This window comes from Somniosus microcephalus, chromosome 6 (genome assembly GCF_052327205.1).
Source record: "Somniosus microcephalus isolate GS21.2 chromosome 6, FLI_Smic_1.0, whole genome shotgun sequence".
Lineage (NCBI taxonomy): Eukaryota > Metazoa > Chordata > Chondrichthyes > Squaliformes > Somniosidae > Somniosus > Somniosus microcephalus.
Genome location: NC_140992.1, coordinates 65,364,323 through 65,383,443, shown reverse-complemented (window position 1 = coordinate 65,383,443; position 19,121 = coordinate 65,364,323). Strand labels below are relative to the sequence as shown.

General features: G+C 48.6%; 1 protein-coding gene across 3 annotated transcripts in view; it reads right to left on the bottom strand.

Annotated features, from left to right (window-relative positions):
* The window catches only part of LOC147115769 (spermatogenesis-associated protein 16-like), a 258,198-nt gene that overhangs the window by 104,505 nt on the left and 134,572 nt on the right, over positions 1-19,121 (bottom strand). For all 3 annotated transcript variants that reach the window (XM_085990302.1, XM_085990301.1, XM_085990300.1), the window contains exon 7: positions 9,493-9,639. In XM_085990302.1, the coding sequence (XP_085846428.1) occupies positions 9,493-9,639 (147 nt within the window). The remainder of the gene's footprint in view (positions 1-9,492; positions 9,640-19,121) is intronic.

Sequence of the window (19,121 nt, the reverse complement as noted above, 5' to 3'; positions counted from 1 at the left end):
TATTGCAAGGGGTATGCAATATAAAAGTAGGGAAGTCTTGCTACAACTGTACAGGGCATTGGTGAGACCATACCTGGAGTACTGCGTACAGTTTTGGTCTCCTTATTTAGGGAGAGATATACTTGCATTTGAGGCAGTTCAGAGAAGGTTCACGAGGTTGATTTCCGAGACGAGGGGGTTGTCTTATGAAGAAAGGTTGAGTCGGTTGGGCCTATACTCATTGGAGTTTAGAAGAATGAGAGGTGATCTTATTGAAACATATATGATTCTGAGCGGGCTTGACAGGGTAGATGCAGAGACGATGGCCCCGATTTTCCTGGAGCCGTCGGGCGGGGTTTGAGTCGGGTGGGGGCTGAAAATCGCAGAAATAGGGGGTCGCGACCCCCCGCCCCGCCCGATTCCCCACCCCGCCCGACTTTCACCCCCGTGATACAGCGCGACCCGAATCAGTCCCACCCGCAGCAGGCGGAAATGGTTGGCGGGAGCCTAATGATCAATAATTGGCATGTTTAATCCTATTTTCAGGGGCCCTTGGAATTTTCAGCCTTTCCCCACGTAATTTTCAGCCTTTTCCCACGTAAACCACGCCTGGTGGGAACACCGCTGATGAAACCTGGCGTGAACAATGTCGGCTTGCTTGCTTTCAGCTGCAGGTCAATCAGGACTGAAGAGATTTAATCAGCCAGCATTTGTAGGCTGCAGGACCTTGTTGCTGAAGGCTTGGGGCAACTTGTTGAAGGCTTAGGCACAGCTGTGGAAGGTTGGAGCCGCACACACTTCTCCAGTGTGAGCTCCTGGGAAGCCCCTCTCAGCACCCTAACTCAGCGCCTCCTCAACGGAGGCATCTGCCAGAAGCATGGGAGGCCTTTTGTTCCTTCCCTTCTTGGCATTAGAGGATCTCCAACAGCAGAGGAGGCTGCAGCAGATCCAGCAACAACAGCAGATCCAGCAACAACAGCAGATCCAGCAACAACAGCAGCACCAGCAACAACAGCAGCACCAGGAACAACAGCAGCACCAGCAACAACAGCAGCACCAGCAACAGCAGCAGCACCAGCAACAACAGCAGCACCAGCAGGAACGACAGGCTGCGGCTCAGCCACCTGAGGCAGCACAGGCCAGAAGGGGCCAGCACATGGAAGGCCGTCGGCGCAGGAGATACCCCACAAACAGGGTCTACAGACACAGGGTGAGCTACCTCAACATGACTGAGCAGCAGTGCCAAAGGCGGCTCCGACTTTCGCGAGAGGTAGTGACTGACATCTGCGCAATGCTGCAGCAAGACCTGGAGCCCAGAGCACCACGTCGACACTCCTTACCAGTGGCCATCAAAGTCACCACCGCACTCAACTTTTATGCCTCAGGCTCCTTCCAGGGATCAGCAGCAGACTTCAGTGGCATCTCCCAGGCGGCCACACACACTTGCATCAAACAGGTCACTGATGGCCTCTTTGCCCTCGCACACAATCACATCCATTTCACCCGGGATCGCGCAAGTGTGAGGGCGCGAGCGCGTGGATTAGCTCAGCTGGCAGACTTTCCAAGGGTGCAGGGCATCATTGACTGCACACATGTGGCCCTTAGGGCACCCCATTGCAATCCAGGAGTTTTTGTCAACCGCAAGGGCTTCCACTCCCTTAACGTTCAGCTGGTGTGTGACCACAAGAAGGAGATTTTGCATGTTTGTGCCAAGTACCCTGGCAGCTGCCATGACTCCCTCATACTGCGCCAGTCTACTGTGCCTCCGCTATTCAGTCCGCCAAACGAACTTCAGGGATGGCTACTTGGAGACAAGGGATATCCCCTGCAGAGTTGGCTAATGACGCCGGTGAGGAGACCAGCCAACGAAGCTGAGGAGCACTACAACTCCAGCCACATTTCCACCAGATGCATTATCGAGCAAGCCATCGGATTGCTAAAGATGCGCTTCAGATGCCACGACAGATCAGGTGGAGCCCTACAGTACTCATCAGCCAGGGTCTCCAAAATCGTTGTGGTATGCTATGTGCTTCACAACATGGCACAGCGTCGTGGCTTGCCGATTCCGCAGGACCAAGAGGCTCCTCACAGAGCCGCCTCAGATGAGGATGATGCTGAGGAGGAGGAGGAGGAGGAGGAGGACGGAAACGAGCATCCTGCAGAGGCCCGTCAACCAGCGGCACCAGTGCGCGAGAACATTGCTGGGCGGAATGCAAGGAACGCACTCATCCTGGGCAGATTTGCGTAGCCTGGTACCTCAAACACTGTAGCCTCGCTGCTTCTTAACTGACCATGGACAGTGGCCCATCCCTGCGCTTTTCTACCTATTGGACCAACTTGCTGACATCTGCAAGTAATCTTAAGGCCTCAACGTGAAATCCCCATTTGCCAAATGACAGACGCCACAACTCCAGCAGGTGCCACCCGATTTTTTATGTGCAACAAAGTGATGGCATTAAAACTATATACAAGACTTCTCACCCAAGTGACTACCCTTGTGATTAGTGGTGCTTTATTTTTCTCTTACGCATGCTCCTACGTAGTGGTACCCCTGTGGTTTCAGCAGATGTGGAGGCCCCTTGCTCCTGTCTTGACACCTTTGGCAGGCGTCCTCTGGGGTGGCGAGCCTGTGAGGGCTCGCCAGCAGTCTGCTGCTCCTGCAGCTGTGCAGGGGTTGAGACTCCTATCTCACTTGGGTGTGGACTCCGACGGGGCTCTGAAGTGGCATGGAAGTGAGAGCGCGTGGAGAGGAGCCCCCACTTCCTTGAGGTCTGCCAACAACCTCCCTCTCATGGGTCAGCTCCCCCTCAGTGCCTGCAAGTGGCTGGAGAGCACCTTGCTGCACATCAGGGGGGCCATGGGGACCCGTCTCTGCACTGGAAGTCCTGCTCAGAGGGACTTCCATGAAGGTCTGGTTTCGGTGCTCAATAGATGCCCATCGCTCCTCAAGAGATGTCATTCTATTCTGAGCACTCACCATGTTTTCGATACCCTGGCGACTAAGCTCCTCCATAGCCGTAGCCCTCCTCTCCTCGGCTGCAGCCCTCTTCTCCTCGGCCACAGCCCTCCTCTCCTAGGCCACAGCCCTCCTCTCCTAGGCCGCAGCCCTCCTCTCCTCGGCTGCAGCCCTCCTCTCCTCGGCGGTAGCCAGCCTTACCACGGAGGTAGCCATCCTTTCCGTGGTGATGCTTTCATGCGCCAATGACTCCAATAAGGCTCTGCTCATGTTCGCGATGGACTCCTCCATTCGCTCCACACTCGCAGCGACCCTGGAGACAAAACCTCCCAGAGGCTCCTGCATCTGTGCATGGAGATCCATCACCTCCTCTCTTGCGGATGGACCCAGAGGCATAAGGTCGACATGCAGCTGAGCTGAGCTGGCAGAGGCCTGCGCCCTCCGACGAGGACTCTCCACTGCTGTCCCTGTCTCCACAATCTGCTGATGCTCACTTGTGAGCTGTGAAACACCAGGTGACAACACTACTCTATGTCCCGAAGGCCCCCCAAGGTGTGAGTGTCTGCGCTGGTGCTGGGTGAGCTTACTTCTGCTGATGCTGCGCCCTCAGAGGCTGGAGCTTCCTCTGAGGAGTCTGGCTGCAAAGCCTCTTCCTCCTCGGCAGTGGGGACGGGGGCTCTGGATGGTCCTGTGGGGGAGAAAGGAAAGAGTTAGAGATGTGATGCCAAGGCGACTTGCACACTGGATTTGGCATATGTTCATAAGTCCAAATGATGTAGCTTCAGAATCATATCAGCGACTCATGCTATGTCAATCAGAGAGATGGGAAACTATTCTGTCATCAGCTTGCGGGCTTGCTCCTGTCTCTCCTGTCCCAGCTTCCACAGGCACGTCAGCCCCAGCAATCTCCATCACAGCTTCCTCCCAGGGGCTCAGGTGGGCGATTGAGGGTGGTCCTCCTCCAGTCCTCGCATGCTCTCTCCTATTGTGAGCTCTCTTTTCCTGCAATGAGGGAGACAAGTGGAGTTTGAGTGAGAGTGCAGGAGTGAGTGTAGAGATTGCATAGCATAGATACTTAGAAGGAGACAAAGATGGTGCGAGGCTGCAAGACCAAGGGCCCTCCCTGTGTGTTGTCAGTTGTGTTCCAAGCATCAGAGTGAGAGGCAGTGTGAGGGCTGCATGGTGGAATAGTTATGTGAAGGTGAGCATAGAGAGATAGGGAATGGGTAAGGGTGCATGGATGTGACTGTGAAGTGGGATGTGGAGGAAGAGATTGCTGAAGCTGAGTGCTGTTGGGGAAAGGCAATGGGGATCAGGTTGAGGGTGATGGAAACTTCATACTTACTATTCCTGTACGGTGAAGGTCATGGAAGCGCTTCCTGCACTGTATCCAGGTCCGTCGGGTGACTCCCTGAGAGTTGACCTCTGCAGCCACCTCCATCCATGCAGCCCTGGTCTCTTTGGGAGGCCTCTTCCTCCCTGAGCTAGGGAAGAGGGCCTCCCTGTGGGCCCTTACCCCATCCACCAATGTCTGGAGTGACGTCTCGTCAAATTTGGTGGCAGCTCGGCCTCTGCCACTGGCAGCAGCTGGTGCAGGCTCCTCTGCCATTCTGCAAGTCTGGTTGGGAAGCCTGCAGAAGTTGTAAAGCTTGCTGGACACTTTAAAAGCACCACGAATGATATCATACTGTGGGGCTTTCTGACTGGAAATGGACAATTAGCAAGGGTGCCCACACGCTGGAAATAAATTGGCCAATTGAGGGAAAATTGCGTGCAGCTGGCTGACCCATTTAGATTCGGGTCGGAACCCGACATTCGGGGAACCCGACAATTCCCTGCACCTTCGGGAAAATCGGGGCCGATGTTTCCCTTCGTGGGGGAATCTAGAACTAGGGGACATAATTTCAGAATAAGGGGTAGCCCATTTAAAACAGAGATGAGGAGGAATTTCTTCTCTCAGAGGATTGTGAATCTTTTGAATTCTCTACCCCAGAGAGCATTGGAGGCTGGGTCATTCAATATATTTAACGTGGAGATAGACAGATTTTTGAATTATAGAGGAGTCAAGGGTTATGGAGTGGGCAGGAAAGTGGAGTTGAGACCAAGAGCACATCAGCCATGATCTTATTGAATGGCGGTGCAGGCTCGAGGGGCCAAATGGCCCACTCCTGCTCCTATTTCTTATGTTCTTATGTTTATGTTTGAAGTGGAGTGCCCTCCGGCCATCCTGGTGGGGGATGGAGGTGTAGAGGAATTGGACGTCCGTAGTGAAAGTCCGCAGTTGGGAGCCTGCTTTAAATTTAACATTTGCTGGCCGGGTTTCCCAGGGCTCGGGATACCCGGTAGCTAAAGGGAGGTGGGAGCAGCTGGAAAAACAGCTGTGCTTTTAATAGCACTGCTTGTCAGCCAGAAGGAGCAAGTGGGCTCCCCCCGGCCCCTCAAGCAAACCTTCTGCCACGATCATCCGACCAACCCCCACCCCTCCAAACCCGCAATTCTGAGAAATCTGCTCATGATCTCTCCGTCCGCCCTCCCTCCCAATTTCCAGTCCAACCCCCCATCATTTTCTGTCCCACGATTTTTCCCGGTACCTTCTTCCCCCCAATTGCTAGTCCAACCCGCTTCTGTCCCATGATCTCTCCTAGACCCCCACCGCCCTCCGACAACCGGTCAGATACTCCCCAACAACCCCCTCTCTTTCCCAGTCTCCCCCTCCCTCCAGATTACCAGCCCGACTCCCACACGACTCTTGATCTTTCTCGCTACCCACTTACATCCAGATTGCCGGTCCGACCTCCCCACCCCCACCAACCTCCGATCTTTCCCAGTTGCCAGGGGCCTGTGGCCTTCTGCCACTGGCTTTCCTGCATGGCAGCCTGTCAATCTGGCCAGCTACTGGGCAGGAAACGGAGTAAAAAAATAATAGAGGTCCTGCCATTAAATTCAGCAGGACCTCTATTTCCAGGATATCTCCTCACCCCCCACAACCACACTTCCCTGTTCCCCGTAAGCATTGGGGCCAGGAACTGTGTGTTTTATGGGCATCGGAATGGGAGGAAAAAGTAGCAGGGCATGGAATACCCAGTTTGCTGGAGAAAACCTGAAATCTCTGGAGCATAATGATTTTATTTTTGTATTTTATAAGCCTGTCTTAGTCCATGGCTCACTCCTGGGACATATCCATCTTTGACAGCGAATGACCAAAAATGCAGCCTGCCTGTTTGTCCCTCTACATGCCCTTTATACTATATTCCCACCTGCAATTTTTATGTTAAAACAAAGCACTTAACACTGTGTTACACTAAATTGCATCTGCCAACATTTTGCCCACTTGCTTAATCTTGCTTCCAACCTTTTGCAATTTTCTGCTTTCTTCATCACATTACTGTACCTCTTAGTTAAGAACCATCTGTAAACTTTGATACACTCCACTCTATTCTCAATTTCAGAGCCTTTATTAACAAAATGAAAAGATGAGGACCAAGCACTAATCCCTGGAGGACACCAACCTGAGAATGACTGCGACATTCTGAGAATGTCTATGTTTAGATTCTGTGGTTGTCATTTTTGAAACTCAGTCATTGTGCACAAGAGAGTTTAGGAGCTAAAGTCTTGCATTAAGCAGAAAGGACACTCACCAAAGATGGCTGGGTACTCTTTAAATATGCAGAGTAAGCTCTGATTACATTACTGATCTGCTATTTTAACCCAAGGCCTGAGTGGGTGAACAGTGATGACCTCCCCACCAGGACAAACCAGTCGGGAACAGGAGTTAGGGTTAGAAGACACCCAGCAAGTGAAGTTTTTTTTTGTTTCCTTTTAGGCCAGGATGAGCAGTCCTCTGGGCCCCACAAGGAAATTGTGGGCTTCCCATGCCCTGGGCTTCCCCCCTTCCCCTTCCCCGACCAGGATTTCCCTCCTGGAACACTTACCATATGCCAGGAACTGTTCACATGGGTTGCATGGTGGCCTCCTGCCTCCCGATTTTAAAGGTCTGGCAGCCGCTTCCTGGCCCTATTAGTCAATGCCAATTTACATGGCTAATAAGGCTCCTCCCTGTGTCTGGCAGAAGCACTGGCTGCCTAAGTCGAGGCCAGCTCAAAAATAGCAGTGGCCATAAAATCATAAAAGATCGCAACTCTATGAACTAAACAAAGGTATTGTAAAAAAAAATGACTCTTAAATACACACAGTGGGCTCGGTTTTAATTGCCGTGCAGGAATGCAGCAAAGTGAGCCACGTGCCCACCCAGGAGCAGCAGCAGGTAGACTCGGACGATTTTAACGACCGGGCCTCATTATCATATGACCTCTCATGCACAATGAAGAGAGTAAGAGTAGAAAGAATGCTGAACAACAAATCTAGCAGTTTGTAAAAAATATAATGCCATTAACTCCTTTACGAACAATAATGGTTTTACTTTCTTAAAAGTACAAAAGAAATATGAAATAGTACACAAAGAGGAATAAAAGTACAAAAAAAAAGCTTTAGATATTTGGATGTATGAATGGGTGCCACATATACAGGAAAAAAGAACTCCTATTGACCTCATTGGTGTAGTATTCAATGAGAACAGGCCCTAATGAATTTCTACCACTTAATGTGTTAACTGAGCCAAGGAGAACTTTGTGTAAGAGTTGTGAACAGTGCCTTTCTGAGGTTCATTCACTGGAAGTGGAAATATCAGAGGAGCTGTTATGCAATCGAGTCTGTAACTTATGTATTAGTTTATGTCTGCCTGAAATTTGCTGTTGTATTCATGCCCTAGAAATTCGGCCCAATATGGCGTTCCAGGAGCGCATGCACATTTCTGGCCGGACGTGCACGGCCACCAAATTTGGGAAGGTAGATGTGCTGGTAGCAAGAGCACACATTGGTAACATTTAAAGGGCAGAATAATTCATTTAAATTTTCTATTTTCGAATGCCCCAGCATTTCACTCGCCGCGTGCTGAACTCACACAGTACAACATGACACTAACCGGTAGGAAGTCCCCCTCACCGGCGATATTTAAAGGGATCATGCAGTGCTTACAGGTTAGTTGTGAGTTTGTCACTTCCGGCTGCTGGTTGACTTCTTGACATTTTTTGTGTGTTTTAGCACTCTGGAAAGTTCACTTTATCTAAACAGAGAAAGATTTTGCTGGACTTGCACTGTTGTTGGCTGCCTTAGAAATAATTTGGCTGCAGGCATGGGTAGAGCTGCCTTCAGGGGTGGAGTACGAGGGGGAGCAGCAAGGAAGATACCACAGAGCAGCAACAGCTGTCAGAAGTCGGAGATGGGGACTGTGCAGGAGGCCATATTCACAGAGGGTATTCAGGGAGCACTTCAACATTGACTTAATTCAGGAGCAATGTATGAGGTTCCTTCTTTTCACTAAGGGGCTGTTACCGAGCTATGTCACCTGCTGCAGCCATAGCACAAGGATTGCACCAGGGCCTGGACAGCATTGCCTGAGGCTGTCATGGTCACCGTTGCCCTTAACGTTTATGTCACTGGCTACTATCAGGCTGCAACAAGTGACATCAGCCACATCTCTCGATTCAACCACAATAGGCTCCAGACACCCACCTCCCTCTTTACCATTTACCTTAATGCTGGGGACCATTCTCTTTCCCACCCGCTGGCCACCTCATCATCCCCACCGGGCTCGGGTGGGAGTTTGTCCTGAAAGATGGTAATGAGGCCTGGGAGTTAAAATGGTTCGGGCCTCAGGCCGGCGTGATCATGGACACTTCCTGCCCACCCTGGCCCCCGCAGGACAAGTTAAAATTGGGGCTTGAATATGTTACAGACTGTTGGTAGAGAGACTGTCACTAATTCACTGCTGCAATGAGCCTTTTTCTGCTGTCACTGTAGGTATTTTTGTGTGGTTCTATATGTAGTACTTGTTTAATTTCTGTAAATAAATTTAGCAGGTTGATTCAGAATCCAAGCCCAGCCTGAGGTGCATTGATAATAGCCTCTTCTGGAGTAGCTTGGAGAGAAATAAAGTGCAGCGGGCACTAGTGAGTCTTAAAGGGTATCAGGTCTCTGCAGGGGCTAAAAACCGTAGAACTGCAGCTTCTGGTTAATATGGAATACAAGGTTCACTTTGGGAAGTATGGTAAGATCACTGTAAGAGTGAACGGTTCATTAAATAAATCTAAAGTTACATCACACTGATGGCAGCCACTTTTGGAGACACCTTTACCTTCACAGTGCTAAAAAGAATTATACTTATTTAAATTTTCTTTCCAGTCTACCCCAGTAGAATATGCTATCATTTGCACCTCTTTATACCTTAAATTGGTTTTAACTTTAATGTAACTAATATTAAGCCAATCTCAGTTATAAGAAATACTGGGGTAGACTTTCTGTGGGGATTCTCCCAATTGTCTGCCATAACTTTGGGTAAGATCAACGTAAACCCCAGAGAAACAGTGGAAATGGTCATTCATGCTGTTTCTCTGGGGATTTCACCGATCTCCTGCTAAAGATACACCGATCTGGAGAATCCCTGCTGAAATTTTACTGCAGTACGTTTACAATGATCATTTCTTTATTACTTACTGTACCTGTGAATGTTGGTGATCTTCTGTTTATGATCTTTTCTAAAAAGTTGCCATCCTCAGGATTCTTAAAACCAAGTAGCAGCATGTAGTGTTGTGAAAAGGTTTCGGACCAGTCAACAGTCTGAGGCAGGATATGATTTGTTCCAGGGTCTGAAATATTATCATATATCTCAATATTATATTACTTGTTGCAAGATGTCCAAGTCTCTCTTCACTAAAATTAATGATAAGCGTAGCATTTCCTGAAGCAGTGAATACAATTTTGGATAAATAAATAGTGATATTAATATTGACAATCTAGGCTAAATTTTCAAAAAGCCTGGGCACCTGTTGGTCCACCTTGTGGTCACATTTTTCCCATTGTACTTTATGCCACTGAACTAGTTTTAGAAGATTTGTTAGTAATAGTAGAATGGATTTAAACCACGTAAGCACAAAAGCATTCCGATATATTTATTATTCTAATATTCAGTTAATTTGGGTACAGGATATTACATCATTTTTTGCATTATAATTTTGAGGCGCAATTTAGTTGCACAGATAATATTTGTCAAATACTTTTATACCACTTTTGTATAATAAAATGTAGTATAAGTTTGAAACTAAGGGCTGGATTTTGCCAGCCCTGGGGAGGGGGGTTTGGAGGCGGAACTGCCGGGAAAATGGCAGAATTTGGGGGCGGGTGCCCAACCTGCCCCCAACCCGCCTCCATGCCATCTTGCCAGGAGGCGGGTAGCCGTCCCGTGCCGGGTCCCGTCTCCTTGGAGGCGGGAAGGGATTACAGCCACTTAACTGCCTGTTAACAGGTAGTTAACAGGCAGATAACAGGTAGTTAACAGGCAGAGAAGAGGATTACCCCATTTTGCCCACACAAGTGTGGGCTTCCCGAAGACTCCGAAACCCGCCAGAGTCCCCGAGGCGAGTAGTGGGTCTGCGGGGGTCGGAGGGGTGCAAAAGTACACTGTGAAGGTAAGTGATGGGTGCAAGTGTAGAGAGGTGAGTATGTGAGGTAAATGGAAAGTGTTCGAAAAAGTTTACTTACCTTTGTTTCTTCCTGCAGGTGTCAATCGGTGAGTATGCGGAGAGTCTCGCACCTCCGTGGCAGAGATGACAGATGGCCGTTGCATTCTCCAATGCAACAACCATCTAATTTCTGCAAAAGAGGTTTGATGAGGTCTTGAATTTAAGACCTCATCAAACTACAGAGAATGTCACTGTTTGACAGCTTCACAGAGATGTCAAACAATGACAATTCATCTGTCAAAAACTTTTGACAGATGAAACGTCATACACTGATGTTCTCTGTAACCGGCTTTCCCTTAATTGGCCTGCTAAACCCGCTAGGCGGGCTAAACAAGGTCAATCAAGGGAAAATAGCGTGGGTTGGCCAGAAGTTGATGGAGGCGGGACTGAAACCCGACAAGTGGGAGTCCCGCTTCCAAAAGCTCCCCATTGGCAAAATCCAGCCCTCAGTCTTTTTCAAGACATTAAAAGCAGTTCCTTTCAGCCAAATATTCTTACTTTAAATTGTGGGCAGGGTCAGAACTTGGGGCAGGACTTGGTTACACCTATGTCTGTCCTTAAACCTTCCTCTGGGTTTGGGTAGACATACTATGATGGCATGCAAATGAGGAAATACATCATATGATATGACGTATTTCCCGAAAATTGTGCCCTACCAACATTGAGCTTAAGGGATGCCTGTGTATCCCTGGAGTCTGGAATTGTGAAGGACTTGGAAGCATTTAAACTTCAAAAGTTTGGTTTCCCTACTTATAATCCTAACTGACTGTTTCAAATTCCAGGTGTGCACTAGCTATTCTCTTGGATTCAGTGACTGGTTATTTTCCTAAGCAGACATCACATTCTTTTTAATCTGGATATTACCTTTACTGCCCAATATCAAGTAAAACGATAGCATAAACCCAAGGATTGTAACAATAAGATCCCTCACCATGTGTAGTGGCTACTATTATTTTGCATCCACCACCATGTTCATTCTCTTGTCTTTTTAAAAGACAGACTTAAAGCACTTTAGTCAGACAAGATAAATTGTAAACTATAAACTGATTTATTTTACATGAAATATACAAATGAACAGAACACAGTTTACATATCAAAATTCTTGTTTCCTGCCTCTCGTTGTATTATGAAAAATAAAATGTGCAATTTTGCCCTGTAATGGGATGAACTTATGTTACAAATAGTTTAGCAGTCCCTAAACTAACCCGCACTAACTTTTACACTTAAAAACAATGGGCCGGATATTCCGATCCCTACGGGTGGGCTGCATACACACCCGTAGGGACATCGGAAATGCCGGTTTCAGGCATGCACAGCGCATGCGCTGGAAACCGGCATTTCCGATCTGTCAAGAAAGCACTTGACAGATCCTCCGGCTGCCCTGGAGAAGGGCCTCTGCGGGCGGATAGTTCCGCTTTTTGTAGACCCTTCGCCCGCAGAAAACCCTTACAATTCTTGCGCCTGGTAAAAGCAGGCGTATGGCCTGCTATTACCAGGATAAGAGTTGAAAAAAAGTTTTTAAAAATAATTTTTTTACACTGATTTATAATTTTAAAATACTTTTAAAAAAGGTAAGTTTATTTTTAGCCCCGTAAACAACTTCAATTATTTTTTTCAAAAATTTAAATTTTTGTTTAAAATAGTTAATTTATTGTAATTTCAAGTCATTTTAAAAATGTGATTTAAAAAAAAAATTATTTAATGTTTTACTGTGTTTTGGGGGTGATCTCCATTCATATATTTGACAGGTCTTCCTGTCAAGTGTATGAAGGGAGATTCCCTTTTGTGATTGGCTCCCCATGGCCCACGTGATCCCAGGGGCGCTGCGAACTACATGCGCCTCTGGGATACGTGGCTCCTGCGTACTTGCAGTTTGGAGAGGCCCAGCATCAGAATTGTGCGCATCCCGGGAGCCCTTAGGCAAGGGCGCAGATTTTTCCAGATCGCAGTCCTCCGCCCGCGGGAGGCCTACGATCGGAATATCTGGGCCATTATAGGTGCATGCCTCAGCTGAAGTCTCATAGCCTCCTTCACTGGCTGGAGTGAAAGTATGACCTCTGTGGCTCTGGCAGTTCAAGGCACAGACTGCTCTAAACTGACCTCCACAGAGAGAGAAATAGACCAAAGCTGATCTGAACCCTCCCCCAACTCTCTGCGTTCAAGATTTGTTTGCCAAGCTGCCAATCAAAGTTAACACCTTGAATGAGAACCACTTCCCCTCCCCTTAGCATGGGGGCTATGGCAACTGCATTGTATGTTTGGTTAAGAGCTCCACTGGATGTACTAATGAAAATCATTCTTGCTTTAAAGATTTGAACTGCTGTAGAATGGGCTTGAGAACTTCCCATTGTCTCATAACTGATGTGTTTGGCGAGAGTAGACACTGGCCGTGATTTTCCCAGAGGAGGCGGGTTGGAGTCGGATTGGCTGGTCAGTGTGTTCCGGTTCCGCTGCCGGTTTCAGCCGCTCTGAAATAACTATTTTGCCTTAACTGGGCTTATTAAGCCTGCTGTGCGTGTTACCCAGCCCAATCAGTGGGTTCGGGTCTGCTGCTCGCCTCTGCTGACGTCTTCGATTCAGGTGCATTTAATAATAATAAATAATAATTCAACTTTATTGTCATTGTACAATGCACAAGTACATGAACAACGAAATGTGATCTTGCAAGGGGCCCATGTAGCCTTTGGATTTCATTTGCTTTCTGAAGCTCCTGAAAACTGGTCTTTGCATGATGACTAATGCAAGAGCAAAGGCTGCTCCTCGCTTTGATGATGACTCCCTTCATACTCTTGTGGAGGGAGTAAGAGGGCGCAAGGAGGTTCTGTTCCCTCCAAATGGCCGGAGGAAGCCTCTTCAGCACACAAAGTCAGCCTGGCTGCAAATTGCTGAGGAGGTAAGCACTAGATCATTGTGTTCACGTATCTGGGTGCAGTGTCGAAAAAGGGGCAATGATCTGCTACACTCAGCAAAAGTATAACATCACACTTACCTTCAATCTGCTTCCCAGCTGTTTTCATCACCAGCTCTCTACATTGTCAACCTACTCCTCCACATCCAACTTACCCTTACATCCCTTGCACCCTTAACTATTCCTCTCTCTCTATGTACAGAATCACTTCACCATCCTACTATGCACCCCTCACATTCGCTCTCACTGTTATGCAATGACAACTAACAACGCACAGGGAGACACCTTGGTATTGGCACCTCACTCCATCTTTGTCTCCCTCTAAGCATCTATGTTATGGATTCTTTACACTCACTCCATCAATCTCGCTGAAACTCCACTTGTGTCCCTCATTGCAGGAAAAGAGAGCCCACAATAAGAGGGAGAGGGAGAGGACAGGTGGAGGCCCACCTTCGATGGCGCATTTAACAAACGCTGAGGAGGCTGCTATTGAGATCGTCGGAGGTGCAGAGGAGCTGGAAATGGAGGACGGAGAGACGGGCGCAGTAGAACAAGCTGGTGAGAGAATAGATTTGCAACCCTCTCATTTAGATTTCATGAGTGACTGATACGGCATCTGATGTTCATACAGATTGAGTTCTGATCATCTGCACAATGGGATATGTCTGCTACGTAAATATCACATGTCTAACTCATGCCTTTACTCCCCCACAGGACCATCGAGTGCCCCCCTCCCCACTGTCCAGGAGGAAGAGCCGGACAACTCCTCAGAGGAACCTGCAGCCTCTGAGGGAGCAGCGCCACCAGAAATGAGCGCACCCAGCACCAGCGCAGATACGCACACCTCGGTGGGTCCTTCGCGACATTGAGTAGTGTCGTCACCTGGTGTATCACAGCTCACAAGTGAGCATCAGCAGATGGTGGAGACAGCGACAGCAGTGGAGAGTCCTCGTCGGGAGGCCGCAGGACGCTCCTAGCTCTGCTCAGCTGCATGTAGACGCTGTGCCACTGCAGCCATCCAGAAAGAGAGTGGTGCTGGAACCTCAGGAACAAGTGCAGGAGTCTCTGACAGGGTTTGCATCCACGGTAACTGCGAGTGTGCAGAGAATGGAGGAGTCCATTTTAAACATGAGCAATGCCGTGGTGCACGCAATGGCGAATGTAGGTGCCACCATGGAAAGGATGGTAACCTCCATGGAGGACATAAATTGCCAGAGTCAAATGAACATGGTGACTCTTCTAAATGCAGGAAACTCTCTTTTAACCGGCACCTAAATATCTGGTAAATCTCTCTTAACTGGCAAAATTCAGGAGTAGGTTCAGGTAAGTTTTACTATATATTAGTGGCCGTGTAACCAGGGTTCCTGGATCTGTAGCCGTGTAACCAGGGTTCCTGCACCTGTGGCCGTGCAACAGGGACTCCTGGATCTGTGGCCGTGTAACCGGGACTCCTGCACCTGTGGCTGTGTACGGGGCTCTCGTACCTTGGCAAGTATACCTCTCTGTAATCCGGACCTTTTGATCAACCGGCACCACGCCGGTCCCGTCGGTGCCGGATAAAAAAGGTTTCCTGTAGATGGTCTGCTATGGAGGATAGATGCGCATCTATTGAGGAGAGGAACCAGAGGTACATGGAAGTCCCCGTTATGAGGACTTTCACTACAGAGACGGGTTTTCATGGCCCGACTGATGTGCAGCAAGGTGCTCTCCATCCACTTGCTAGCAGTGAAGTGTGGGTGACCCATGAGAGGGATGTTGGTGGTCGACAACAAGGAAGTGTGAGCTCCTCTCCAAGCGCTCACACATCCATGCCACTTCAGTCAGAGCGCAAGATTCCTCACCCAACTGAGATGGCTGTCTCAGCCCCTGCACAGCCGCAGCAGGAGCAGATTGTTGCAGAGCCATCCCAGGTTCCCAAACCCAGAGGACGCCCGCCAAAGGCGTCTAAGCAGGAACAGCACAGAAGTGAGCAACATAAGAACATAAGAAATAGGAGCAGGAGTAGGCCAATCGGCCCCTCGAGCCTGCTCCGCCATTCAGTAAGATCATGGCTGATCTGATCCTAACCGCCAATCTACTATCACAGAACCATCTCCTGAATCTAACAGAATTAGACACACGAAATAGGAGCAGGATCAGGCTACACGGCCCCTGGGCCCGCTCCGCTACCCACAGGGCCATGACCGATCCGAACCTAGACTCATGTCCAAATTCCTGCCCGCTCCCCATAACCCTTTATTCCCTTTACTTCTAGGAAACTGTCTATTTCTGTTTTAAATTTATGTAATGATGTAGCTTCTACAGCTTTTTGGGGCAGCATATTCCATGGACCTACCACCCTCTGAGTGAAGTAGTTCCTCCTCATCTCAGTTTTGAAAGAGCAGCCCCTTATTATAAGACTATGCCCCCTAGTTCTAGTTTCACCCATCATCGGGAACATCCTCCCCGCATCCACCCGATCCAACCCCTTCACAATCTTATATGTTTCAATAAGATCGCCTCTCATTCTTCTGAACTCCAATGAGTAGAGTCCCAATCTACTCAACCTCTCCTCATATGTCCATCCCCATTCAGCAGATGTAGAGGCAAGGTGCCTCTACATCTGCTGAAGCCACAGGGGAAGCACCACGTAGAAGCACGCGTAAGAGAAAGCTAAAGCACAAATAGTCACAAGGGTAGTCACTTGGGTGATTTCATAGTATACCATTTTACATTTGTCATGTTTATTTCTAGTGTATTAAAGTTATGTGATGTGAATGATTCAATGCGTTGACGTATGTGTGCTCAGAATTGGAAGTGTCACATTGAGGGTTGAGGGCGCCTTTCATCTGCAGTGGTGGTGGGAAGAGTGATAGGAATGCATAGTTCATTGTTCAGATGCTGTATTGTGTGGAGTGGAGGTCCTACCAACCCTCATGTGCACGTGCCAGCCGCATGTATGTGCAGTGTAAAGTTACGCAAATCTGGCATGGATTAGTCCATCCCTTGCCTGACGGCCAACAATGAGATCGCATGCTGGTAGCACTGGGACAGCAGCCTCCGCCAGGTGTTCCTCATCTGCAGCCTCATTTGGCTCTTCCTCCTCTGCGGAGGCTGTGCGCTCTGCCATTTGTTCCTCAGGCAGTGGTAAGCCATGCTGTGCAGGGCACAGTAGACCACAATGATTCTGGAGACCCTGGCTCGTGCGTACTGTAGGGCTCCACCAGATCTGTCGAGACATCTGAATCGCATTTTGAGCAAGCCGATGGTTAACTCTATGATGCTTCTGGTGGAAATGTGGCTCACATTGTACCGCTCCTCAGCATCGTTTGATGGCCTCCTCATCAGTGTCATTAGCCACTTTTTCAGGGGATAGCCCTTGTCTCCAAGGAGCCATCCGGAAAGTTGGGTTGGCGGATTGAACAGCTGAGGCACAGTAGACCGCCGCAAGATGAACGAGTCATGGCAACTGCCAGGGAACTTGAAGCAAACATGCATAATGTTCTTCCTGTGATTAAACAGCAGCTGGATGTTAAGGGAGTGGAAGCCCTTGCGGTTCACAAATGCAGCTGGGTTGTGATGGGGTGCCCTAAAGGCCGCATGTGTGCAGTCTACGACGCCCTGCACCCTTGGGAAGCCTGCCATATTTGCAAAGCCAACTGCACGCGCAGTTACGCTTGCTTCATCCGTGGAGAAGTGGATGTAATTGTGCGACTTTGCAAAGATGGCATCGGTAACCTGCGTGATGCAAGTGTGTGCGGCCTTGATGTTTGCTGCTGATCCCTGGAAGGACCCTGAAGCAAAGAAATTGAGGGTGGTGGTGACTTTGACAGCCACTGGTAAGGGGTGTCCACCCGCTCCTCTGGGCTGCAGGTGTTGGTGCAGCATTGTGCAGATGTCAGCGACTACCTCTCGCGAAAGTCTTAGCCTCCCTTGGCACAGCTGCTCACTCATGTTGAGGAAGCTCCTCCTCGGCCTGTAAACCCTGTGTTAGGGGTATCTCTTGCGGTGTGGTGCAGCCCTGCATTTTGACTGGTGCCATGAGATTTTTAAAATTCACTTGAACCACTGAAACAGAATGATCAATGTAACAGGGAGGCTGTGACAGAGGTGTGCAATCTGGTGCACAAAGTTCCTAGTGGGACAGTTGATCATCCACACTGCATTATTAGTGGCAGTCAAGTTCAGCAATGCCCTCCATTTTCATGTCACAAGGTTCTTCCAGGCACCAACAGGGGTCATTGCAGTAGTTAGCTGCTATGCTTATACACCACACCATTAAGGAGGTAAATGAAGTTCTGTTTTGCCGTGTACATACCTACATACATTTTAATAATAACCAGCAGAAGTGGACGCAACTACAGTGTTACCATATTACTGGCTTCCCCAAAGTATAGGGTGTCATAGAATTCACACATGTGGTATTATTCACCTATAAAAAATTCTATGGCATACAGGAAACTCTCGTTTTACCGGCACCTAAATAACCGGAAATCTCTGTTAACCGGCAAAATTCAGGAGTAGGTTCAGGTAAGTTTTACTTCATATTAGTGGCCGTTCCTAGACCTGTGGCTGTGTAATCGGGGTTCCTGCACTACAGGGAAACTTGGTCTGTGGCCAGGGTTCCTGCAGCTGTTGCTAAGCAACAGGGAAGCCTGGATTTGTTGCTGTGTACGGAGCTCTCGTACCTTTTAACTATACCTCTCTGTAATCCGGACTTTTTGATAAACCGGCACCACGCCGGTCCCGTCGGTGCCGGATAAAAAAGAGTTTCCTGTATCTAAACAGAAAGGGCTATCAAAGTGTAAACAGTACCCACCCGCTGCCAGAAAATTATGCATGTCAATTCACTGTTTTTAAGGAGTATACTTGATACTTACAGTTGAAAGTAACTAAATAAGAACATAAGAACATAAGAAATAGGAGCAGGAGTAGGCCATTTGGCCCTTCGAGCCTGCTCCGCCATTCAATGAGATTACATAAGAACATAAGAAGTAGGAGCAGGAGTAGGCCATATGGCCCCTCAGGCCTGCTCCGCCATTCAATAGGATCATGGCTGATCTGAATCTAGACTCACGTCCACTTCCCTGCCCTCTCCCCGTAACCCCTAATTCCCTTATCTGCTAGGAAACTATCTCCATTTTAAATTTATTTAATGTTGCAGCTTCCACAGCTCTCTGGGGTAGCAAATTCCATAGATTTACTACCCTCTGAGTGAAGAAGTTTCTCATCTCAGTTTTGAAAGGGCAGCCCCTTATTCTTAGATTATAGTTCTAGTCTCACCCATCAGTGGAAACATCCTCACCGCATCCACCCGATCAAGCCCCCTCACAATCTTTTTTGTTTCGATAAGATCGCCTCTCATTCTTCTGAACTCCAATGAGTAGAGTCCCAACCTACTCAACCTTTCCTCATACGTCAACCCCCTCATCTCCGGAATCAACCGAGTGAACCTTCTGCCTCAACTCCATTCACCGGCCCTATCGCCATATCCCTTTATGCCCTTACTAGTCAGAAATCTATCGACTTCTGTTCTAAATATACCCAATGACTGAGCCTCCACAGCCCTCTGGGGTAGAGAATTCCAAAGATTCACCACCCTCTGTGTGAAGAAATTTCTTCTCATCTCAGTCCTGAATGGCCTACCCTTTATCCTGAGGCTGTGGCCCCTGGTTCTAGACTCCCCAGCCAAGGGAAACATTCTCCCAGCATCCACCCTATC